The sequence below is a fragment of the Eubalaena glacialis genome, chromosome 2 (genome assembly GCF_028564815.1).
Source record: "Eubalaena glacialis isolate mEubGla1 chromosome 2, mEubGla1.1.hap2.+ XY, whole genome shotgun sequence".
Classification (NCBI taxonomy): Eukaryota; Metazoa; Chordata; class Mammalia; order Artiodactyla; family Balaenidae; genus Eubalaena; species Eubalaena glacialis.
Window position 1 is genome coordinate 6,817,196 of NC_083717.1, and position 26,406 is coordinate 6,843,601.

Genomic DNA, 26,406 nt, shown 5'->3' on the forward strand with positions numbered 1-26,406 from the left:
GAGAAGTCAGGGGAAATCCGAGACGTGAATGGTGGAAAGGAGCTAGGGAAGGGAGCATTTGGGGAAGGCATTCCAGGCAGAGGGAACAGCAAGTGCAAAGGCCCTGAGGTGGGAACTAGTTTTGCATATTTGAAAGCTGGAAATGAGAGAGGCAAGGTAAGACATTGGTTTGGGGAAGGGAGGCAGAGGTCAGATAATATAGAGGCTTTAAGTAATGGTGAGAAGGTTGGATTTTATTCTGATAGCGATGGGGCACCACCGAAGAATATTAAACAAGAAAGTAATAGGACCTGATTTTTAAAATCACTTGTGTTGCAGTACATAAGTGTACCAAATCAATATGCTGTACACATTTACTTAATGATGTTACATGTCAATTACATCTAAATAAAACTGGGGAAAAAAGATTGCTCTGGCTGTTCTATGGAGGATGTATTATTAAGGAGTAAAAGTGGAGGTGAGAGACCAGTTTGGAAGCTACTGAAGGGCTCCAGGGAAGAGATTTTGGTCTAGATTAGGGTGCTAGCAGGAGAGGAGTTGAGACATATTGATAACCTGTCGGTGGATACATTTTGATGGAAGACTTGCTGATGGATTCAAGGTAGGGTGTGAGGAACAGAGAGTAATCATGCAAGACTCACACCTGCAGATCCCAGAGAGAGACACCGTGAGAGACACTAAGAGGGAAGTAGAGAGAGACACACACAGATAATTTGAGAGACAGCAAAAGAAAGAACTGTAAGATATTCAGGATGGGGGCATTCCCTAGGTACCTAGAAACATAGGGCTAGAATTTAGGTGAAGAGTTAGGACTGGAGATGTAAATTTGAGACTTCTTAGCCTAAGTATGATGGTGGCAATGTTCATACATTCTATTAGACTAAGCATAGAGTGGGAACAGCAAGTCATGCCAAAGGGAATATTCTTATTTAGAAACTAGCAGCATGGCTTTGGGGCAAGGATGGTGGGGTAGAAGGATCTGAGCTCACCTCCTCCCACAAAAACACCAAAATCACAACTAACTGATGAACAATGATCAACAAAAAAGGACTGAAACCTACCAAAAAAGATATGCTACTTTCAAGAAACTAGCAGGATGAAGGAGAGTCAGAGCGCTATTCCCAGAGACAAATGACCAGGATAGGGAGAGCTCCAAGTGGACTGAAGCGGCATAAACACAGTGTCTGGGTGACTTTGTCTACTAGCAATGGTCTTGTTTGTTGGTCTGTCTAATCTGAGATGAAGCTCCAAAGGCCTTAGTGATGCAGGAGGATGAAGTCTTGGAAAGGGCCCATCTATTTTTAAAAAGGAATTCTTAGCAACCATTAAAAATCGAATCAGTTGAAACAATGAAATGCCACTACACATCTACTAGAATGGCCAAAATCCAAAATACTGACAGCACTGAATGTTGGTTAGGGGTAGAGCAACAGGAACTCTCATTTATTGTGAGTGGGAATGCAAAATGGTGCAGCTACTTTGGAAGACAGTTTGGCGGTTTCTTACAAAGCTAAGCGTACTCTTACCATACGATCCAGCAATTGCACTCCTTGGTATTATACGAAGAAGTCAAAAATGTATGTCCACACACAAACCTGCACATGGATGTTTACAGCAGCTTTATTCATAATTGCCAAAACTTGGAAGCAAATGGATAACTAAATTGTGGGACATCCAGATAATAGAACGTTATTCAGCACTAAAAAGAAAGGAGATGTCAAGCCGTGAAAAGGCATGGACAATCCTTAAATGCATATTGCTAAGTGTAAAAAACCAATCTGAAAGAGCTACATACTGTATGATTCAAACTATATGACATTCTGGAAAAGGTAAAACTATGGAGACAATATACAGATCAGTGGTTGCCAGGCATTAGGAGTGGGGAAGGGATGAATAGGCAGAGCACAGAGGATTTTTAGGGCAGTGAAACGATTCTGTAGGATACTACAAGGGGGGATATGTGTCTTCATACATTTGTCAAGACCCACAGAATGTACAACATCAGGAGGGAACCCTAACGTAAGCTACAGACTTTGGGTGATGATGATGTGCCAATGTGGTATAAAGGAAATCTCTATACTTTCTGCTCAATTTTCCTGTGAACCTCAGACTATTCTTTTTAGTTTATTAATTTAAAAAAAAAGGAATCAGTAGAGTGGTGTGGCCTGAAGTAAATGCAAAGAAACCCAGAACCACAGCCATAGCCATCAGTGAGATAAGCATGGCCATTGCTTTTTGGTAGCTCGACTCCATTCTTCCAGTTGCCCAGGTGAAAAACCACTGTGCTGTCTTCATTCCTCTCCTTCCCTCACATCCCTCACCTGGTCCATGAGCACAACTGTTGGCTGTACCTTCAAAACACATCCAGGAGCTAATCACTTCTCCCCATCTATATGATCTTCTTCTTAGATTATTCCAATAACCTCCTAATTAGACCTCTGTGTCCCCCACCTTGACTCCTTAAGATCTGTTCTCAACACAGGAGCTGAGGAAACCTATTCAAGCCAGAGCCCAAAGTCCTGTCTCCACTCAAAATCCCCCAAAGACTTCCCATCTCACTGAGAGCAAACCAACATCCTTACATGGCCTAAAAGACCCCACATTTTGTAGCCCCGTCTCACCTCCTCCCCATCAGTCTCACCTTGCCGCCTGGCCCTCTCCCCCTGAACTCCATCTCAGGTAGGAGGTAGATGGGCCCCTGGGCTGGACAGCTGGTGCTTGTCAAGCGGAGTAACACTGAAGCTTTGTTTTTCCTGGACACTCCAAGGACAAAGTTAGTGGCAGGAGCTGAGCTCTGCTGGAAAAAACAGATAAGAGGACCAGTCCTGAGGTCAAGGGAAACTTCCCTGTCTGCACACGTGCCGGAAGGCTCCTTGGGGGTCACAAAGGGAGGGGCACCACCCCATAATAAGCGTGGACACACCCCCACAGGCTTCTGCGGTGGGATCCACCTTAGCAAAACGTTGCGCACGCATGTTGGGGAGGGTCCTAGGGCAGGTCAGGTGTGGAAAAAGAAACCAGATAATTGGCCAAAGGTAAACAAAGACCCGGAAGGACTGTCCTATGGAAGTGACTCAAATCACCTCGTTACTGAGCTCCTCCTCATTAGGGAGGACGCCCACACCCTTTCTCTCTGGGTGTGTATTTCTGCCTTGCTTCTGACTTAAATAAACAAACTGCTTCTCTGTGTGCTCTCCCACTTGTGCTGTGTCTCTAATAATAAATTTTGTACCTGTTTTTACAGTTTTTGCCTCTTTGAAACATTTTTGCTTTCAAACGGGGGCAAGAGCCAGGGCCACTCTGCTTCTAGCCTCGAGCCCCTGGTGGACTAATGGCTAGGAGTCCTGGTTTTCATCCAGGCTATCCAGGTCCAGCTCCTGGGCAGGGAACTAAGATCTCTCTCAGGACCGCTTGCTGCTGTCTCTCCGAGATCACATCCACACCACCTCCCTGCGCTGCAGAATCCACTGGGCGTGACCTGTGTGCTTCTCGCACTTTCTGCCTGGAATCCTTTTCTCCAGGACACCCCCATGGCTCACTCCCTCATTTTGCCCAGATGTTCACACCATGCTGTCTTATTGGCGAGGCCCTCCCTGTCCTCTCTAAAGAAAATAGTCCCCCTGCCAACCATCGGCCAGGCCTTGGCTATCTCCCTTAACTTGTGTTATTTTTCTTCTATAGGACATTCTACTATTTGGTTTATTATGTCCTTACTGGTTTATTATTTTATTGTCTTTCCTCTCTAGAGTGAAAGCCTCATGAGGGCAAGGACTTTTATCTACTCCAGCTGTGTCTGTCCACTGAGTGTCTGGCACACCCCGGGCACAAAATATTTGTTGGGTGAATTAATGCAAGAGCTAAGAGAAGAAAATTCCAAATTTTTCAAGGTTCACGTGAAAAAAAATTGAAAAGAGACCGAGGCTCTTGGAATATCCCTGTCTTTGCTCAGGCTGCTGTAGCAGAATACCATAGACTGGGGGACTTACAAACAACAGAAATTTATTTCTCACAGTTCCAGAGGCTGGAAGTCTAAGATCAAGGTGTTGGCAGATTCAGCGTCTGGTGAGAACCCACTTCCAGGTTCATAGAGAGACGTTTTCCTCACATGGTAGAAAGGTCAGGGGAGATCTCTGAGGTCTCTTTAATAAGAGCACTAATCCCTTTCATGATGGCTCCACCCTCATGGCCTAATCACCCCAAAGCCCCCCACCTCCAAATGTTGGGGACTAGGTTTCAACATATGAATTTGGGGGGACCACAAACCTTCAGTCTACAGAAGTCTCCTAGTAGAGTTTTGACACATAATTTTAGAACAAATGGCATATTGCACTATTTTATTAATTACAGAAGTTCTGTCCCTTTGATTATACTGCACTGACTGACCAACCTGATATATGTTTTATACCTTTCACTTTCTGTTAACATTTAGAGCTCATTTGCTTAACGCAAACTTTATGAACTAAATTAAGTTTTTAGAATGTATGGAGTTGATTATAAACTCCAACAAAGCCTGAATTTTAGAAAACCTTTGCCTTTCAGTTGGCTATTTTTGGATGCTTTTGCTTGAACACTACAACACTGCAACTGAAAGGAAAAACAAAAGACTCTACATGTTTTCAAGGACTTGACCACAAAACAATGGTCATGTATATTAAAACCTGATAAACCTTTTCAAACTACATTTATCATTAGTTTACAGCCAAAGCAAACTGCAAACAGGCCAAGCATGTTTTTGGTAAGACATCAATTTGTTGCCACTGAGAAATTCTAGAAAAAAGAGAAATTACTTATCTTTTTCCTCAGTGGTTTAAACAAGTGTGAAATAGCTTAAATTACACTTACTGAGCAAACAGATAAAACCAGTTCAAGGCATCTAACAGCACCACTAAGCAAGGAGAAACATTTATCGCTGCAATTAAGTAGTGATACTAATATTTTTATCTTTCATTATTGTTAATATCATCACTAAGAATAAAAAGAAAAACTTGGACTACTCCACTGAGCCACTTGAGAATGGGACCACAGTTCCAGATTGGGTGACACCCTTACAATTGCAGCTATTTCTTTTCTGTAGTTTTGTTACTGCTGTCCTGTCCTCACCATCCTTTTCTAACTTGTTTAGCCATAAAATACATGGAACCTAGTAAAATAAAAAAAAACATTAAAGTATCTCAGTACTCTCAATGTGAGAGAACACCAGAAGTTCAGATGTTATGTTATGTTGGGCTGTGTAACAATAAAACAGACATGAGGCTAAAAATTGTCTGTTACAGCTATTAAGAACTTTACAAGGTAAAATCTCACTGTAGCACTTCACAGCCTGTCTCCACACGAACTGCAAAACATCAACACGTGACTTTGAAATACACAGTGTTCCTCTCACTGAACTCAACAAACCACAGTTGAGTTGGAATAAATCTTTCATGGCTAAATTGTTATCTTTAGTCCAAACTTACTATCATAGTTCCTAAATCAGGGTTAGGATTAATTCACACTTCTGCTCATCTGTCTTCATAATAGAACTACAATAACTAACATAGTTCAATACAGACTCAGGCACAGAGAGAGAGATGAATAAAGCAGAAGATCCAGAAATGAGCTTGTGTGTGTGTGCACACGCACACGTTTTATATGTAGTATTTCAAGCCAAAGGGAAAAGGATGGTTGATCTAATTGTGTCAACATGTATCCATTTGAGGGAAAAAAATTAGTTAGATCCCTACCTCACACCCTGTAATAAAATATATTCCAAAAGGATTTGATATCATAAGAGTATAGTAAGGATTCTAGTACAAGATGACAACATAGGAGCCTGAATTTACTTGCTCCCATGGATACAATGTTTCTACAGCTATATACAAAACAATACCCTCTGAAAGACATCCAGAAAGTAGCTGAGGGTCACCTACACAATAGGGCAAATGAGAAAAATACAACATCAAAGTAGGTAGGAGAGGATGAGACACAATCTCACCATAAACCCACCCCCTGGCACAGCAACATACAATTGGGAGGGAATTCACAGCTCCCTGGTTCTTCATGAGTAGTGAAAGGGTTGTACCCAACATCTAGTGCCCCAACTTTTAAGACTTTCACCTGAGGGATGGGCCCCCAAAACACCTAGCTCTGAAAGCCAGTGGAGCTTGAGTCAACAAGACCCACAAGGGTATATAGCAAACAAACGGGCTCATGAGGGCTCATAGTGGCTCTCACCCCAGGGCTCAGCACAAAAGCTGCAGAATGAAACATCCATCTCCCAGTCTTGTTATGAAAGAAGCCTATTTGCTTATCCTAAAAGCTTCAGCCTGAGGGTTAGACTCCTAATTTAACACAAATTTAGGGGCTGATGGCAATCTTCTCCAGAGAATGAAGAGGCCAGTGGGCACCAACTACATGCTCCCTCTCTCTGCCCTGCTCTAGGTTGCCAATATCTCTGTGAAAGGAGCTTGTGCAGCTGCCACCCAAGAGACACAGCCCTTGATCTCCTGGCTTAGGTGGTCAACAGAGGTTACTTTACCAGTCCCATAGGATTACAACAAAGAAACAGTTCTTAACTGACTATTCCCCAGAGCTCCAAGGGAGCAGATGGAAATGCCCAACTCCCAGTCTTTCCCTGAAAGAAGTCTATTTGCATACTTCATTTTATTTTTTTTTAAAGAATTTTTTAAAATTTATTTATTTATTTTTGGCTGTGTTGGGTCCTCGTTGCTGCACGCAGGCCTTCTCCAGCTGCAGCGCGCGGTCCTCCCATTGCAGTGGCCTCTCTTGTTGCAGAGCATGGGCTCTAGGCGCGTGGGCTTCAGCAGTTGTGGCACGTGGGCTCAGCAGCTGTGGCTCGCGGGCTCCAGAGTGCAGGCTCAGCAGCCGTGGTGCACGGGGCTTAGTTGGTCCACGGCATGTGGGATCCTCCCAGACCAGGGCTTGAACCCGTGTCCCCTGCACCGGCAGGCGGATTCCCAACCACTGCGCCACTAGGGAAGCCCCTATTTGCATACTTTAAAAGCTGCTGCCTAGGGTCCAGCTTCCAATCAGCCTGCATCTAGGTGCTAAGATCCTCCCCTCTTTGGGATACTAAAAGGTCTTGGCACACCCTCAACTACTAGGAGCCACTAAGAACAAAGAAGGCACTTGGACAATCACAAAGGTTAGAGAAACAACCCAGAGCTAGGGCAGTTCCGAATGATAGGTTAGTCTCCTACAGGAGACCATGCCCTTAAAACTGGCAGTGGTGACTGTTTTATCTAATGCATGGAAACCACACAGAGAGTCAAGGAAAATGAAGAAACAGAAGAATATTTTCCAAACAAAAGCAAAAGGACTCAAAAAACACACCTTAATGAAATGTAGATAAGTGACTTACCTGATAAAGAGTTCAAAATAATGGTCATAAAGATGCTCACCAAACTCAGGAGAATAATTTATGAACAGAGTAAAAATTTCAACAAAGAGAGAAAATAGAAGAAAGTATCAAACAGAAATCATGATGCTGAAAAATATAAAAACTGAACTGAAAATTTTAATTGAGGGGTTCAACAGCAGAAAAAATGAAGTAGAAGAAAGATCAGCAAACTCAAAGACAGGGCAGTGGAAATCACTCGACTGGAGGAGAAAAAAAAAAAAAGAATTAAAAGATTGGGACTTCCCTGGTGGTCCAGTGGTTAAGACTCAGTGCTCCCAATGCAGGGGGCCTGGGTTCAATCCCTAGTCAGGGAACTAGATCCCAAATGTATGCCAAAACTAAGAGCCCACATGCCACAACTAAAGATCCCGCATGCTACAACGAAGATCCCACGTGCCGCAACAAAGATCCCACGTGCCACAGCGAAGATCTGGTGCAGCCAAATTAATTAAGTAATTTTTTTAAAAGTGTGAAGATAGATTAAGGGACTTATGGAACAACAAGTGGGCGAATATTCACTACAGGAGTCACAGAACGAGAAGGGAAGGCAGAAAGCTTATTTGAAGAAATAATGGCTGAAAACTTCCCTAACCTGGGGAAAGAAACAGACATACAGATCTAAGAAGCCCAAAACATTCCAAAAAGGATGAATTCAACAAGACACACATGAAGATACATTATAATTAAAATGTCAAAAGTTAAAGACAAGGAGAGAATTTTTAAAGCAGCAAGAGAAAAACAACATTATGCACAAGAGAACCCCTATAAGATCATCAGCAAATTTTTCAGAAGAAATTTTGCAAGCCAAAGGGAATAGCACTATACATTCTAAGTGCTGAAAGAAGAAAAAACTGCCAACCAAGAATATTCTACCTGGAAAAGTTGTTCTTCAAAATTTAAGGATAGATAAAGAGTTTTCCACACCAGAAAAACTGAAGAAGTTCATGACCACTAGACTGGCCATACCCCTCCCCACCAAAAAAAAGTTAAAGGGGCTTCTTTAAGCTAAAACAAAAGGGTACTAATTAGTAACAGGAAAACATATGAAAGAATAAATTGCAGTGGTAAAGGTAAATATAAATTCAGAATACTCTAATGTTGTCATCATGGTGGGTAAATCACACATAAATCTAGCATGAAAGTTAAAAGACAGAAGTATTAAAAATAACTATAACTACATAATTTGCTAAAGTATAAACAAGATAAAAAAATGTAAACTGTGACATCAAAACAACAAGGGGGAGCATTTCAAAATGTCGAGCTTTAGCATGCATTCTAAGTTAAGTTGTTATCAGCTTAAACTAGACTGTTGTAAATATAAGATGTTTTATATGAGCTTCATGGTAACACAAAGCAAAAACCTATAATAAATACACAAAAGATAAAGAGGAAGGAATCTAAGCATACCACTATAGAAAATCATTAAATCACAAAGGAAGAGAGTAAGAGAAGAAAGGAACAAAGAACTTAAAAAACAGTGAGAGAACAATTACAAAATGGCAATATTAAGTCCATACCTATCAATCATTACTTTAAATGTAAATGGACTAAGTTCTCCAATCAAAAGAGATGGGGGTGGGGGTGCTGAATCAATGAAAAACAAAACCCAACTATACGTGGCCTACAAGAGATGCACTTCAGCTTTAAAGACACACACAGACTGAAATTGAAGGGATGGAAAAACATAGTCCATGCAAAAGGAAATCAAAAGCAAGCTGGGGTACCTGTACTTCTACTTCAACACAAACTGTAATAAGAAACAAAGGTCATTATATAATGATAGAGGGGTCAATTTGAAACTGAACAGGACCCTGTGGGGCCCTCCTAGGTACAAATCCTTTCCATGTCCCCCATTTCTTGTTTGTAGGAAACAAGGCTCCATTCAGCCTCCTTGGCAGATTCGAACAGTTGCTAATCAGGGAAGGGAGGGAATGCAGAAACAAAGGAGGAGCAGCCAAGAAACAATAGTGCAGGGTTGTGGCTCCTCCTCAAGGAATATATATGTACTCAATATGAACTCAATATCTTGAGTTTCTGCTGCAGGAACTAAGGCCCCTACCCAGAGGGAGGATGGTAACTTCAGGCTGAGTACAAGATTCCTGGAACACCGTCCTGTTACCTCACCACCAACCAATCAGAAGAAAGTCTGCACACAGTAGAAGATAATGAAGACTCTGACCCCCTTCCCAAATGACCAACTGTGATTAACTTCCCCTTTCTCCCTTTAAAAACTTTCATGGTAAAGCAGAATCTTTAGAGTAGGTTCTTGGACATGAGTCTGCCTTCTCTCCAGGTGGCTGGTCTCCTGAAGAAACCAACCTTTCTTTTCCACCTAACACTTGCCTCTCGAGTACTGGCTTTCAAGTGGCAAGCAGCTAAACCTGAGTTTGGTAACAAATTCAACAAAAGGATATAATATTTGTAAATATTTATGCAACCAACATAGGAACTCCTAAATATCTAAAGCAAATATTAACAAACCTGAAGGGAGAAATAGACAGTGATACAATAATAGTTGTGGACTGCAATACTCCCACTTTCAACAATGGTTAGATCATCCAGACAAAAAAAAATCAATAAAGAAACACTGGACTGAAACTACATGCTAGACTGGATGGAATTACAAGACATTTAATAGAACATTCCATCCAAAAGCAACAGAACACATTATTCTCAAGCACACATGGAACATAATCCAGAATAAATCATATGTCAGACCATAAAAACAGACAATAAATTTAAGAAGACTGAAATCATATCAAGCATCTTTTCTGACCACAATGGTATGAAACTAGAAATAAATTACCAGAAGAGAGACAAATGAAAATGTAAATACAACATACCAACACTTATGAGATACAACAAAAGAAGTTCTAAGCGGGAATTAAATAATGATAAATGGCCACATTAAGAAACAAGAAAAATCTCAAACAACCTAACTACACCTCAAGGAACTAGAAAAAGAAGAAACTAAGTCTAAATTTAGTAGTAGGAAGGAAATAATGAGATCAGAACAGAAATACATGAAACAGACACTAAAAAGGCAACAGAAGAGATGAAATTAAGAGTTGGTTTTTGAAAAGATGAATAAAATTGACAAACCTTTAGCTAAACTCACCAAGAAAAAAAGAGAGGACTCAAAATCAGTATTGAAGGAGGAAACATTAAAACTGATACCTTAGAACTACAAAAAAGAATAAGAGACTGGGGCTTCCCTGGTGGCACAGTGGTTAAGAATCCGCCTGCCAATGCAGGCGACACGGGTTCGAGCCCTGGTCTGGGAAGATCCCACATGCCGCAGAGCAACTAAGCCCGTGCACCACAACTACTGAGCCTGTGCTCTAGAGCCCGTGAGCCACAACTACTGAGCCCACGTGCCACAACTACTGAAGCCCATGCACCTAGAGCCCATGCTCCACAACAAGAGAAGCCACTGAAATGAGAAGCCCATGCATCGCAACAAAGAGTTGCCCCTGCTCACCACAACTAGAGAAAGTCTGCGCACAGCAATGAAGACCCAATGCAGCCAAATAAATAAATTAATTAAATTAAATTTAAAAAAAAGAACAAGAGACTATGAACAATTATACCAACATATTGGACAACCTAGAAGAAATGGAAAAATTCCTGGAAACATACAAGCTACCAAGACTCAATCATAAAGAAACAGAAAATCTCAAGAGAATGATTATTAGTAACAAGATTGAATCAGTAAACAACACTCTCCCAACAAACAGAAGTCCATGATCACCAGCTTCATTGGTGAATTTTATCAAACATTTAAAGAACAATTAACCAATCTTTCTCACTCTTCCAAAAAACAGAAGAGATGGGAACGCTTCCAAAATGATTTTATAAGGCCAGTGTTAGCCTGCTATCAAAACCAGACAAGGACACTACAAGATAAACAAAATTACAGGCAAAAATCCCTGATGAACACAGATGTAAAAATCCTCAACAAAACAGTAACAAATTGCATTCAACAATACATTAAAAGAATCATACACCATGATAAAATGGGATTTATCCCTGGGATACAAGGATGCTTAAACATCCGCAAATCAATGTGATGCATCACTTTAACAAAATGAAGGATCAAAAGTTATTTGATAATCTCAATAGATGCAGAAAAAGCATTTGACAAATTCAACATCCATTCATGATAAAAACTCTCAACAGAATGAGTACAGAGAGAAAATTTCTCAACATAAAAAAAGCCATATATGACAAGTCCACAGTTAACATCATACTCAACAGTAGAAAATTGAAAGTGTTTCCTCAAAGATCAGGAATAAGAAAAGGATGCCCACTCTTGACACTTTTATTCAACATAGTACTGGAAGCCCTAACCAGAGCAATTAGGTAAGAAAAAGAAATAAAATGTATCCACATTGGAAAGGAAGAAGTAAAACTGTCTCTATTTGTAGATGACATGATATATTTTATATAGAAGACCTAAAGACTGCACTAAAAACTATTAGAACTAATAAAAGAATTCAGCAAAGCTGCAGGTTACAAAATCAATTTACAAAAATCTGTTGGGTTTCTATACAGTAACAACAAACTATCAGAAAGAGAAATTAAGAGAAAAAAATCCATTTTAATTGCATCAAAATAATAAAATATCTAAAAATAAATTTAACAAAGGAGGTGAAGACCTGTACATGGAAAATATACAACACTGATGAAAGAAGACACAAATAACCATTCATGGATTGGAAGAATTAAATTGTTAAAATGTCTACACTACCCAAAGCAATCTATGGATTCAATGAAATCCCTATCAAAATTCCAAAGGGATTTTTAACAGAAACAGAACAAACAATCCTAAAATTTGTATGGAACCACAAAGACCCTCAATAGCCAAAGTAACCTTGAGAAAAAGCACAGCAGGAGGCATCATGCTTCCTGATTTCCAACTATATTACAAAGGTATAGCAATCAAAACAGTATGGTATTGGCAAAAAAACCAGACACATAGACCAATGGAACAGAGATCCCAGAAATAAACTCATATGTATGTGGTCAATTAATTTACAACAAAGGAGCCAAGAATATATAAGGTGGGGGACGTAAAGGAGAGTCTCTTCAAGAAATTATACTGGGAATACTGGACAGTCACATGCAAAAGAATGAAACTGGATCACTATCTTACACTGCACACAAATATCAACTCAAAATGGATTGAAGACTTAACAGAAGATATGAAATCATAAAACTCCTAGAAGAAAACTCCTTGACATTGGTCTTGGCAATGATTTTTTTGGATTTGACATGAAAAACAAAGGAAAAACCAAAAATAAACAAGTGGGACTACATCAAACTAAAAAGTTTCTGCACAGCAAAGGAAACCATCAACAAAATGAAGAGGCAGTCTATGGCCTATGCACTAGGAGAAAATATTTGATAATCATACGTCTGGTAGGGGGCTAATAGCCAAAATATATAAAAACTCATACAATTCAATAGCAAAAAAACAAAGACAAAACAATCTGATTAAGCTATGGGCAGAGGGTCTGAATAGACGTTTTTACAAAGACGACATACAGATGGCCAATAGATACGTGAAAAGGTTCTCAACATCGTTAATCATCATGGAAATGCAAATCGAAACCACAATGAGATATCACCCACACCTATTAGAATGGTTATTATCAAAATCACAAGAGAGAAAAAGTGCTGGCCAGGATATAGAGAAAAGGGAACGCTTGTGCACTGTTAGTGGGAATGTTAATTGGTGCAGCCACTATGGAAAACAGTATGGAGATTCCTCAAAAAATTAAAAATAAAACTACCATGTGATCCAACAATTCCACTTCTGGGTATTTATCCAAAGGAAACTAAATAACTGTCTCCAAAAGGTTATCTGTGTCCCCATGTTCACTGCAGAATGATTCATGATAGCCAAGACATAGAAACAACTCACGTGTCCACTGATGTATGAATGGATAAAGAAAATGTGATATATATGTATATATATATGAATTTCCTTCTTTTTTACGGCTGAATATTCATATATATATACATATATATATAAATATACAAATATCATTCAGCCGTAAAAAAGAAGGAAATCCTGCCTTTTGTGACAACATGGATGGACCTTGAGGGCATTTTTCGAAGTGAAATATGTCAGACAGAGAAAGACAAATATTGTGTTATTTCATTCATATGTGGTATCTAAAAACACAAACTGAGCATAGATACAGAGAACAGATTGGTGTTTGCCTAAAGCAGGGGGTGAGGTGAAATGGGTGAAGGCAGTCAAAAGACGCAAACTTACAATTATAAGATAATGTCTTGGGATATAATATACAGCATGATAACTATAGTTAACAATACTGTATTGCATTTTGAAAGTTGCTAAGAGAGTAGTCTTAAAAGCTCTCATTATAAGAAAAAAACTGTAACCATGTGACATGACGGATGTTAATTAAACTTGTGGTAAACATTTTGCAATATATACATATGTCAAATCATTATGTTTCATACCATGGACTAATACAATGTTATTTATCAATTATATCTCAGTAAAAAGTTAGAAAAAACATTTTAAGAGTATTAGTAAAAGTTCTAAGTGACTTTAAATGGCCTTGGGATGGAAAAAAGACTTTCTAAGCATTACCTAAAGTGAGAAAATGATAGCACTGACATAAAATTTTACAATTTCTGTATGTAGAAAACCAGAACTAAAATTAAAAAGGAAATGACAAAATAGAAAAAAATACATAGACGTGGCTGACCACCACCCTGCCCCAATGAGAAAACAGACTCAGGATATAACAGGACACGTGCTAATGAAAAAATGCCTCTCTAAGCTTTAAAAATGCTCTCTCGAATACTGGGAATCATGATAATGCATGGAAAGAGTTTAGGGCTGGCCCAGCACTTGACATTTCTAATAAAAATGGTTTTACAATATTTACTAATGCATGTGTATGTGTCGGTTTATGTTTGTGTGTGCGTGTGTGTGTGTGCATGCAGGCACGCGCACATGCACAAATACATCTACACGTGGGATAGGGAGGGTGGGAGGGAGGGAGATGCAAGAGGGAAGAGATATGGCAACATATGTATATGTGTAACTGATTCACTTTGTTGTAAAGCAGAAGCTAGCACACCATTGTAAAGCAATTATACTTCAATAAAGATGTTTAAAAAAAAAAAAAAAAAAAACAAATACATCTACACAACCAACTCTCCCATTTTGCCCAGAACTGATCAGTTTGATAACTGAAAGCCCCAGGAAACTCCTCAGTCATCAAATTGGGACAGCTGGTCACCCTACTACATGCATACAGAGCAAAGGACATGGAAGAATATGCACCAAGGTTTTAAGAGGACTTAATTCTGGGGAGGAAGTCTTATAGATTGCTTTTATTTTCTTTGTTATGCTTCGTTGTATATTCTAATTTCTTCATAAATGTGTTGGTTTCATGATAAGGAAAAAACCACATTTATTCCAATTTGACATTTAAAAAAAATTGAATAGAGCCTCTAGAACTAATAATCGCTATGGCATAATTCCCAAAATATAGGTCGGGTCAAATACTAGCAGTTCTTATAATATGAGAAAATCTTCCAGCCCAAAGACATGACATGCTATCAATTTACCAAAAATGTTCCCCATGCATGTTTTCTGTGCTTTCACATCTTGACAATTAGCATGGAAAATCCAATATAATTGCTTTAATAAAAGGCATGCTATGCAGTTATATTAGCATGCAATGCTCTTAGTGCTGTCAGTAAAAATTGGAGATGCTCCACATTTCTGTCCCATTGAATGCACTGACATTTGTGATGTCATCATTTCAAAGACTGACTTATGTGCTAAAACTCTATCCATTACTTATGAGGATTATGTGATTAACTTTGTATCATAATGATAGATTTTTTGATTTATTCTTAAATTGAGGGGGTTTATTTTTATTTAATTTCCTTAAGAATTGGAACTGTTCCTAACTTAAATACATACTTGGAAATGTCTTTTTTTCTTTGTAGAGGAGATGGGTGAAGGTGGGTCCCAGATCTTTTGAGGAGGGAAAAGAAAAGGGTATTTTCATTATTCTTTTAGTACCCAGGGGCTGGGAGTTGCATGGAAGACAGATGTGGCAGGGAATGACAAACCATGGGGCAGCCTCTTCTTGTGACTAGGAAAAGCCTCACAATCCACACAAAGATCCCCCAGTACCAGGGGGATCATCTTTCATTTCCTTGTTTAGTGCCAGCAAGCTGTTAATGGCTTGACTCAAGTCTTTCCAGTTACGGTATTTTTGAATACTTCTGCATGAGATTTAGAATGTCTGAGTTGTTAAGACAGAAAAAAATTTTTGGAACAGTGGAAGCACACAAGACAGCCTCTGATTCCCTAACTCTGCTTCCTAGAACTAAACTCAAAACACAGACACACATAGACAAAGACACACACACACACACACACACACACACACACAGAGCTGCTGGCCAGGACCTCATGAAAACATAGACGTAACCCTGTAACTTGGCCCTATTCAGAAACCCATGCTCTCTGGTTTAAACAGCTCACCTACATGACCAGAATCCATTGAGCCATAATTCCAGATACATTTGAAATCCCATCTTTGGAATCTGGCACCATTTTGAATCAGGCCCTTACACTGACTGCCTCAGCTCCCTCTACAGAGAATTGCCTGTGCTTATCACTGTTGGCCTTAATTAAGGAGCCCAAATCAAGTATCTGGGATTATATTACTGCTCTATCAACTGCTCTCTGGCTTTGCCCAAGACAAAGGGTCTCTTTTCAGCAACTGCAGCTAATCAAAACCAAATTGAGCCACGGGCTTTACGGCTCTCCGAAACAAAACAAAAGCCAAGCCACACCAGAAAGTACTCCCCCTTCATTGCCCCAAATGCGTCTCCTGAGTTGTCCCTTGTTTCTCACTCCTTTCCCCAACCTCAGTCCCCTCCATATGCAAACTGAAAAAGAAGGCCACCAGGTAGACTTTTTGATGGATTCAAGAAAAACTTACTTTCTACCCACCATTATACTTTTTAGAGGAGCTCTATGGGGGGTATCTGGAATACCCCTTGGAGCTTTGTTTTCACAGAACTGCAGCAGAAAGTCACGCGAGTCCTTGAAGATGCACACAGGCTGGCAGCAAGCTGAGTTCTATGAACTGCTGGGAGCGAGTCTGGAGGAAAGTAAGCAGCATGGGAACAATCAGCCTGTAAAGTGTGCACCCAAAGCGAAGTGCTGGGGCTCAGGCCAACTCAAGAACCCAAGATTGAGGGACATATGAGCCAATGAGCGTGGGCAGTTGACCTCTTGTTTGAAGGGCTGTCACAAAGGCAGCTCATTAACCCACAAAAGATCCCACTTCCACATTCTCTGGTTTCTAAGCGTTGGCAGCAGCGTTCATGTTCTTTTGGACCTTGTGGTGCACATCATCTCTCTTCCCTCCCTCCTTCCAATCCATTACCCGGTCCCAACTGTTTCCTTTCTCCACAGTTAAGCAGCCATAGGCCTGGCTCCTGTAAAAGTGCCTCCCCAACCTTCCTACCTCTGTCTCCTCCTATTTTGTCTCATGCCTAGAAACAAAAATCATATTTCCGTAGTACATTTTCTTAACCTACTCTGTCCACAGAATCTACCACTGGCTCTCCATTGATTAAATTATATGCATTGTTTCGATTTAAAAAAACGATTAGGGATTAAAGGGGATTTTTACAGTGCATTCCTTTCCCCCATCAATGAACAACTGTCATCTCCAATTACTGATACAAACAGCAGCGCCCACCCTCCTTCTCATCCCCTATCAACCACAGCTCCCACGGGCCCTGCCTTTGAGCCCAATGGGAGTGGATGGAGACAATGCATCAGGGCTGCTGGATTCTGAGACACAGCAAGTGTCGTGGCAGCACAGATGGAAACCCATTTTCAACTCCGACTCGAAGCAGAAAGTGACTGAACACCCCCCGCCCAAAGCGGTTTAAAACAACACACTGAGTATGTTAGTTGGACACAAAGAACCTCGTTGCCCAAAGAGAATAAAGCCTGCGAGGAGACTCCAAACACAGTTTAATCTAGGTAGAGAGAGAGAGACAGAGAGATGCAACATCAATTTAAAGAGTCTAGCCAGTATTTGCAAAATACATGGGGAAAAGCAAAATCTTCCCTAAAAATCAATTCATGAAGATTCATCAGTTAGAGACTACACTGGGAGCAGTGACATAAGACTAGCTATTTTTTGGGTTTAGTTATAGGAACTTTGAAACAAACAAACAAAACATCACAGCACAGCTGATGCACAACAAATTCCTGGAGAAAGAAGATTCCAGACAAGAGTCTTTAACCCACCCAGGTTACTGCTACCATAGGTTCATGAATGAAGAAAAAGTAAAGATTGTCATCATAACCCACTAGATGTTCCTTTTAGCTTTGCGGGAGAGATCTGGCAAAATATATAGGTAATTGTATGTAGCTCTCATTTCTGAGCATGAGTTCAGCCATTCTCAGTAAATCCTTCTGTTGGATTTGTAAGACACCTGCTCCCCTCCTAGAAGGACTGGGTAGATTCTCACTGACTCTTCCTAGAGGCCTCTGATTATTCAACCAGTACATTTCATTTAAAAATCACAGAAATTTCTCTGAGGCCATCCCATTTATTTCTAGCTCTGTATATAGAGATAGCACTAGTTATGTATATCTGCATATTTCTTAGTGTTTAAACATATTGATGTAATTTGGTCCCATATTCCAAGTAAAAGACTCTACCAGATACTATGAGGACACACAGTACATTATTCTTACCCCAAAGGGCTAACAATCTAGTAAGATGAAAGAAACGAGAAGTCAGGAGTTAGATAATGATGAAGCAATTAAGAAATAACTCAGTCCTCATGGAACTGCTATGGCAATCAGAGGAAGAAACCCCACCGGGACTGGGTATTCTTGTGCTGTTTTTCCCTACATGCAGGAAGTTGCAATAATTTTCCTACTGAGTCTTGCTGGATGTTTTGGGTGTAGCCCCTTCACCTACCCCAAAAAATGGAAGTTTAGGTGTTGAGCCTGAGTTGTGATGTTCCATCCCCCAAACCTGGGAAGGGTGTTGGGGAAAAGGTCACTTGACCAATAGAGACCCAAGAACCAGCATCTTTGAGAGGAATTTAAGTCAGAAACCTGTAGAACATCCAATGAGAAATTCAAAGAGGCTAGAATTAAAGAGAAGAGATGGAAAGAAAATATAAGTAGGAGGGTGACCCCTGGCTAGAAGCCAAGGAAGCCAGGGTAAGTGAAACCAGAGGATGGGCACAGAGTCTGGGAACATTCCCCAAGTCAAAGAAAACAGTTGCAGTAGCTTTTATTAAAAGGAATTGCACCCATGGATTTTAGTGGGTTGAGTCATCAAAGGGCTTATTGAATGCAGACGCCACTTCCCACCAGGTGTGACACCTTCCCATCAGGAAGGGAGGGATGGAGCTTTCCTACAAGAGTGTACCCAGGGCCGACCCTAGTGTTCCCTAGAACGTTTCTGAGGTGGAAGAAGAGTTCCTGCACCTACGTCTCTGACCCAGACACTTCCTAGTGGCTGATTTTAATGCTGTTGGATGCCCACAACCTCTTCCAGCACACACTTAGGGATGTGAGGTGGAGAAGGGAGTCTTGGGTCTTGGTGATCTAGATAAGCATTAATAGAATGCACGGAGGTGTGAAGACTTTGAAGATAGCATCTCTTGTTACCTCGGAGACCCAGAAGTTGTGGTCTTCCAGCAGCTGGCTTGAGCAGAATGTACATTGTATCTGGAGGCCAGCCCAGACTCACAAATCCCCCCTTACTCCTTCTCCCCGGGGCCCAGCACTAGTTATAAAACTCCTTATATGTATATGGTAATAGCTTCCTTAATACTGACCAGCTGTTAGGGTAACAGTGGTGCCAGGGATGGCAGGCAACCAGCAGGAGTGGAATGATGACGGATACCAAAGGGAGGGCTCTGGCCAGCGAGCCACGGTGAGTCATTACAACTGAATTCTGTCGTGAATACAAAGAGCGTGTGTCTTTTTGAGTAAGAGGTGCTACTCTGGAGTTCTCATTTGAGTATCAGTTGATGCAACCCATATGGCTGAAGGTCTGTGTACAGTAGGCAGATGGAACCAGAAGGTCTAGGACAGTGGGCTGTTTGGTCTGACAACAAAATCACCTGTGAAGTTAAGACTACAGATCATTGGGCCTCATCCTTGATCTACTGAATCAGACTATTCAGGGGTGGAGTCTTGGCACACATACATTTTTTCAAACTCCACAAGTGATTCTGGGGCATAGCCAGGGTGGTGAACTACTATTCTTGAACAATGCTTTACAACATTGGGATACAAAATGAGGGCTGAATTCTGATATTATGTAGTCAGCTAAACTGGGAGATACCTGGGGCCAGGTAACCTGTGGGGATGTTATATGCTTAGGTCATCTGTGGAATCAGAAGGCCTTCTTGACAAACAGGGTGACAGCTCTTGATCCAGTGATGAGTGTACCTTCAGTATGGGGCTAACAGGCAAGGACTTCAAATTCTGTTTGAGATTATTTCCCTTTAGGTGGTACAGGGGAAAGAAGAATACATTTTAGTCTGCGCTCAAGCCTTTCCCCCAAGAATATTATTTTGATTATCTTTCTTGGAAGAGAAGTGAAAGTTATAGTGGACATGTTTAAAGTTAGATATTGATAGTGTTTTTAAAATATATCAATCAGAGAGAATCTTCTTGTCAGCTTGAGCTAGCCAGATACATCTCTCATCCCTAAGTATTTAATTCACTAAGTTAAATAAGGTGGCCCCAACAGGATTTGAATCACTGCTCTTCTGATTGGACTTGACTGAGTAAATAGGCCCATGGCTTGTACACACTTGCTATCAAAACAAGAGCCACCAGTGGAAACAAAGCTCAACTCTGATAACAGTGGGAGGGGAGGGACTTCCCTGGTGGTCCAGTGGGTAAGACTCCACGCTCCCAATGCAGGGGGCCCGGGTGCGATCCCTGGTCGGGGAACTAGATCCCGCATGTATGTCACAACTAAGAGTCCGCATGCCGCAACTAAGAGATCCCACGTGTCACAACGAAGACCCAACACAGCCTAGATAAATAAATATTTTAAAAAACAATGGGGGGAGGGGCAGGAGGCGGAGTGGAACACACTGTAAGAAAGCAGAGCTCTTTGAAAAGTGGGACGACTGCAGGAAACATGTCAGTTAAGAGTCACCTTCTTCTGGAGGATATCCCCATAGGGAAAGCAAGGCAAAAATGTAATCCCAGCACAAGTCAAGCCAGGGTACAAGGAGATTATTAACCTTTGCTAGCCATGTAATCTCCCCCCATGAAAATATCCTCCTTGTAAGCTTGGGTAGAAGCACAGCTCGTAGACACTTTACTGTTGCCACCACATCCTTCTTTAGCAAGCAGGTCACATTTCATTTTAAAGTCCCTGGTGTTGGGCTTCCCTGGTGGTGCAGTGGTTAAGAATCCGCCTGCCAATGCAGGCGACACGGGTTCGAGCCCTGGTCCGGGAAGATCCCACATGCCGCGGAGCAACTAAGCCCGTGTGCCACAACTACTGAGCCTGTGCTCTAGAGCCCACGAGCCACAACTACTGAAGCCCACATGCCTAGAGTCCATGCTCTGCAACAAGAGAAGCCACCACAGTGAGAAACCTGCGCACCGCAACGAAGAGTAGCCCCCGCTCTCCGCAACTAGAGAAAGCCTGCATGCAGCAACGAAGACCCAATACAGCCAAAAAATAAATAAATAAACTTATTAAAAAAGAGTGAGAGAGAGAAGAGAAATGTATTTTATGGAATTGGCTCACACAATTATGGAGGCTGGCAAGACCAAAATCTGAAGGGTGGGCTCGCACGCTGGAGACCCAAGGAAGAGTTGGTGTTGCAGTTCAAGTCCAAAGGCTGTCTGCTGGCAGAATGTCCTCTTGCTTGGGGGAAGTCAATCTTTTGTTCTATTCAGGCCTTCAACTGATTAGGTGAGGCCCACCCACATTATGGAGGGCAACCTGCTTTACTCAAAGTCCATCCATTAAAATGTTACTCTCATGCAAAACACCCTCACAGACACACCCAGAGTAGCGTTTGACCAAATATCTGGGCACTACAGCCCAGCCAAGTGGACACATAAAATTAACCATCACAGCGTCGAGTGGGCACCCTCATCAGCCTAGAAGACTGTCCCTCCTCAAGCATCAGAGAGTACCAGGTACAGGTAGTCAGTAACAGGGGTGTCCTTCTTTCCCACGTTGTAGAGGGGTGGCTAAAAGAACTAGATAGACCCCCCAATCCATCAGAACACCACCTGGCCAGAATGGTATTCATCCCCTCTGGAAGTCACAGTGTTAGAAAGAACGAGAGAGACTAATAGTGCCATTTGAAGAAAGTCCTTGTTGCCAGCGCGCGTTTGCATAGGGTCCTGAATGAGGATGGAGGGACACGTCGTGACCTCAGTGAGTAGGAGGAAACTGTCGGCTGTATGAAGGTGAGGCCAGGAGTGGTCTCACACGGCCCAAACCCCACTCTGCTTAAATATTTGCCTTTTCAGTGCTTTGAAGGCTGTACCCCAGGCTTTTGTTTACCATTCGTTTTCCCAGAAATCAAAATCCCTCTGGAAAAACTTAGTCACATTGTGGATTGTGTCCACCTTTATGAGTTTCACAGGAGTACACAACGAATGGGAGACAGTCTACCTTGTAGAAGAATTTGGCAAAAGAAGACTATTGTGACTCAATTCAGGGCAGTTAAGTTTACCACTGTCTCTCTACTGAAAAGCAATCCGCACAAAGCCAGTAAAATCAACAGTAGAGCAGAGAAGAAGCCATTGTTACTGCTGCGGAGTGAACCACTTTAAGAGGTCTTGTCACGCCCTGCAGGCTTGGAAGTTCTGAGTTCCAAGTTTGCTTTCACTGAGCAAAGCAAACCAGCAATCTATAGACTTACATGACATGAACTAAATCAGACCAAGCCTAAGAGAAATGAGCTCAGTGACGATGTAACAGATCCCCCATCTCTTCTCTCCCTGATGGCTTGCAAACTCCTGAGGGCAGGGTCTTGGCTTTGTTCTCTGCTGTGTCCCCAGAATCTGGCACATCACAACCTCTGCTCAGTAAACTTTTGTGGACTGACTGATTTGCTGATTAAATAAAGTTCAAAGCAATCTTTCTGTAAGTATGGACACACATCACAGTGGTCAAAAAGGAACGAGACTTTTTGGTAGGAAAATTGGAATGTTCTTGGAGTGTTTAATTTTTGAAATGAATTTATTTATAAAATGGCCACCACCTCTGCCCGTCTGCTTGGCCCTCTGTAACGTGAGGCTGGGGAATGGCATATTTACTTAGCACCCATACAGTGCTCTGGGGCACACTTGATAGGTAAATATGGCAAGGTGGGTAGCACCCAAACTATTCATTCACAACAGCCCTTTCCCTTCCTAGCAGAGAGACAGAAGTTCCTGGAAGAGTCTACCAGGTTGCTAATCTGCCTGGATTTTAACTCTTTGAGGGCAGAGACTGTATCTTATCCCCAGAACCTATCCTACTGCCTGACATATACAAAGTGTGCTCAGACGATGGCTATCAAATGTTTATGTTCCATTTTTTCTTGCCCCGCAAGGAGACTGGAGCGTGGGGGGATTTCAGGAAGCCTGTGATAACAGAAAGCTGGTAAAGTGAGCAAAGCTGATTACAATGGAATATCAGAAAGAATTAAGAGGATTCACAGTCGATATTGACAAAGAGAGCAATATTTGAAGAGAATAACTAGAATATTGTGTAGGTGGAGGTGATAAGACCAGAGTAAAGAAAGATAACCAGACCGCGAGTGAGTACTTACACTCCCGGGATATAGAATAGATTCTGATTTATATAAAAAGATGGAGAGCAAGAGGTTGGGTCTTAAGGAGATTCAAAGAACATGGAAGGTAGAGTTCCCAATTTCAAAGAGCTTACACATTATACTTTGTGTGTGTCTGTGTGTGTGTGTGTGTGTCCATTGAGGCATTTTATTTGCACAGATGTATTACATCCCTAGAAAAAGAATCTCAGGATTTTCCCTCCTGTGTGTTTTCATCTTGCTTCATGGTCCACGATGCTAGCTGAGGTTGGCAGTACAATGAAACCAAACTGACGTGAAGGGAGCAGGTTATTCTGCCATTTTTCCAGATCTTTGAGCTGCACGTCAAATCTGGGGCTGATCACTCCACACCTGCTTAGCCTGCCTGTGAGGTTCACAACAATTTTCCCAGCTCTGTGATCAATGATTTCAAATTCGCCAGCATAACCATGCTTCATCATCACAGTTAGAAACTGCATGATGACTTCGGAGGATGGCCTAATGAGAACCTGGGGTTCGCCTCTCTTTTCAGCATCGTAGATGCTCTTGAGAGCATCAGCCAGGACCTTCATGGGCACCATGACAGTGACACGGAAAGATGGCAGAAAGCAACACTTTTTCATTAACGATAACCTGGACCAAGTGTCATAGCAAGAAATAATAATTTAATAATCAGGGATTATTATCAGCTTAAATAATACCTATAATATGAATATTATAATGTTATATACAAATATATGTTATATATAAATATTATATATTTACAACTATATTTCTCTTTCATAAACTAAGTCATAGGTTAAAACCCCACAAGTAAACAACAAGGTCCTACTGTATAGCACAGGGAACTATATTCAATATCCTGTGATAAGCCATAATGGAAAAGAATATGAAAAAGAATGTGTGTGCATATATATATGTATATATATAACTGAATCACTTTGTTGTACAGCAGAAATTAACATGACATTGCAAATCAACTACACTTCAATAAATTTAAAAAATAAAAATAAAAATTCCGGCTTCCCTGGTGGCGCAGTGGTTAAGAATCCGCCTGCCAATGCAGGGGACACAGGTTCGTGCCCTGGTCCGGGAAGATCCCACATGCCGCGGAGCAACTAAGCCCGTGAGCCACAACTACTGAGCCTGCGCGTCTGGAGCCTGTGCTCCGCAACGGGAGAGGCCGCGACAGTGAGAGGCCCACGCACCGCGATGAAGAGTGGCCCCCGCTCACCGCAACTGGAGAAAGCCCTCGCACAGAAACAAAGACCCAACACAGCCAAAATAAATTTAAAAAAAAAAAAAAAATTCAAACTTAAAAAACCCCACAAGTATATTTAAAATTTGCATTTGTCATCTTAAAACAGGAACTGAGGCATTTAGTACTTTCAAATGAATAAGCCCTAAAATCACCATTTGAATGCTGCTGAAAACCCTCCAGCTCCTCTCAAAAGCCACCCATCACATTACAACTAACTATAAAGTGGACCCAAAATTAATGCCTGTACTTTCATTCTTGTAGGGCAATGAATCTTGACGATTTGGGGGACATGAATGCTTTGACAGTATGGATCTTTCTCCCAAGTTTATATAATTCACTGTAGGTGGCTTTTGTTCACATAGACCAACCATTTAAAAGATGTGTAGTTGTGTTTTCCATGCAAAAATTAATGTGTACTTCTGGAAATAAAAATTGAACTAAATTAAAATTGACAAATAAAGAAAAATAAAATTTGAACTCTGCTCACATTTTAACAAGCAGCTGGATTTTGTTTTGCCTTGAAGAAGATGAAATTATAATGAGGTCTTGGTTACAGTGATGTCCATGTCGGGGTAATGTCTGACATCTATTCAATTTTGACTTTTCTTTCTGATGGCCATAACTGCTGAAAAGTCCAATACACGAAACTCTTATGAGGTGTTCAATAAAATCAGAATTCTATAGTTCATTGTGAGACAGGCCTGGGACCCTTTGCTGCAGCGCTGCAATACTTGCACCTGGACAAATGTCTCCTTGAGCTACAAAATACAAGTAAACTATAAGGGACTAAAAATAACTGTGTGCGTGCACAGTTGGGGCAAATTCTGGACAAAAGATACAAAAAGACCAAAAAAAGCCCAACGGCAACTTCTGAAAAGCCGGGAGCAAAAACAAGGTGTCGGGAGCAAAAGCGGGGTACTGTGCATGCCCCCTGCACTCAACACCACAAAGTGGTGGGCAAAACACCTAAGCCATCCTTCCGGCCTGACCCCTGGACTCATCCCTACCCTCACCCCATACACGGAACCAGCTTGCCTCCCTCAGCAAGGGAACTTGTTGCTTGTCCTCGCTCCCCTCTGCTGCAGCAGGGGCCCTAATAAAGCCTTGCCTGAATTTCTTGTCTGGCCTCTGATCAATTTCTATTGATTAAGGAGGCCAAGAACCCTGGTTGGTAACAACTGTGTTAGAAGAGCCCAGGCTTATGTCAAGATTCCCTGGAAACCTCAATTCTTTAAATTTAACGAATGCCCCAGCATTTCCTTTGTCTATGAGGTGACCTTAGGAAAATCTGCATCCTTGATATTGTCCTCAAAGATAAGAATTTTTTGAAAAGGAGACAAGTCATAAGCAGAGACCTTAGGGCTTATGCTGTTAGGAGCCTCCAACTTTCTCATCCCCTCACTCTCTAGTCTTCTCTTTCACAGCCCCTCAATCCTATTTGCTTCCATACTTGAGTCCTTGCCTATTCCCACCCATCAACAACCTTCTCTACAGAGTTCAACCGACTCTGTGTCCCTACACAACAGCCAAGGAGGACCCCAATCCCACTGCTGCCAGAGAGAAGGACAGCAACCCAAGTGCAGTCTGAACCATTTCCCCCCAGAAGCACCGTTAACACCGTGGTTGGGTTTTGTGATAGATGGTTCCCTTACGAAGCCATTATGAGCAAACCAGGTGGGCTGGCCTTTGGGCTAATCCCATTTGTTCCTATCAAAAAATACGTTCCAAGTTCCACACAACCCATAAACACTGGCTTTGGTAGCACCGTGTGTTCAGAGCCCAGGCGCTGCTTTCAGAGGAAGTCACATTTGTACTAGACACGAGTTGCACCCTCTTTAGTTTTACTAGAACAGGGCAGAGATCCAGGTTTATTTTATTCCTGTGGGAA

At 41.5% G+C, this 26,406-nt stretch overlaps 1 protein-coding gene across 1 annotated transcript; it reads right to left on the minus strand.

The window, feature by feature from the left end:
• Nucleotides 1-23,490: 23,490 nt before the first annotated feature.
• Nucleotides 23,491-23,838, minus strand: LOC133084801 (small ribosomal subunit protein uS8-like). Its single transcript, XM_061181565.1, has one exon. The coding sequence runs from the start codon at nucleotides 23,836-23,838 to the stop codon at nucleotides 23,491-23,493; it is 348 nt and encodes a 115-aa protein (XP_061037548.1).
• Nucleotides 23,839-26,406: the final 2,568 nt, after the last annotated feature.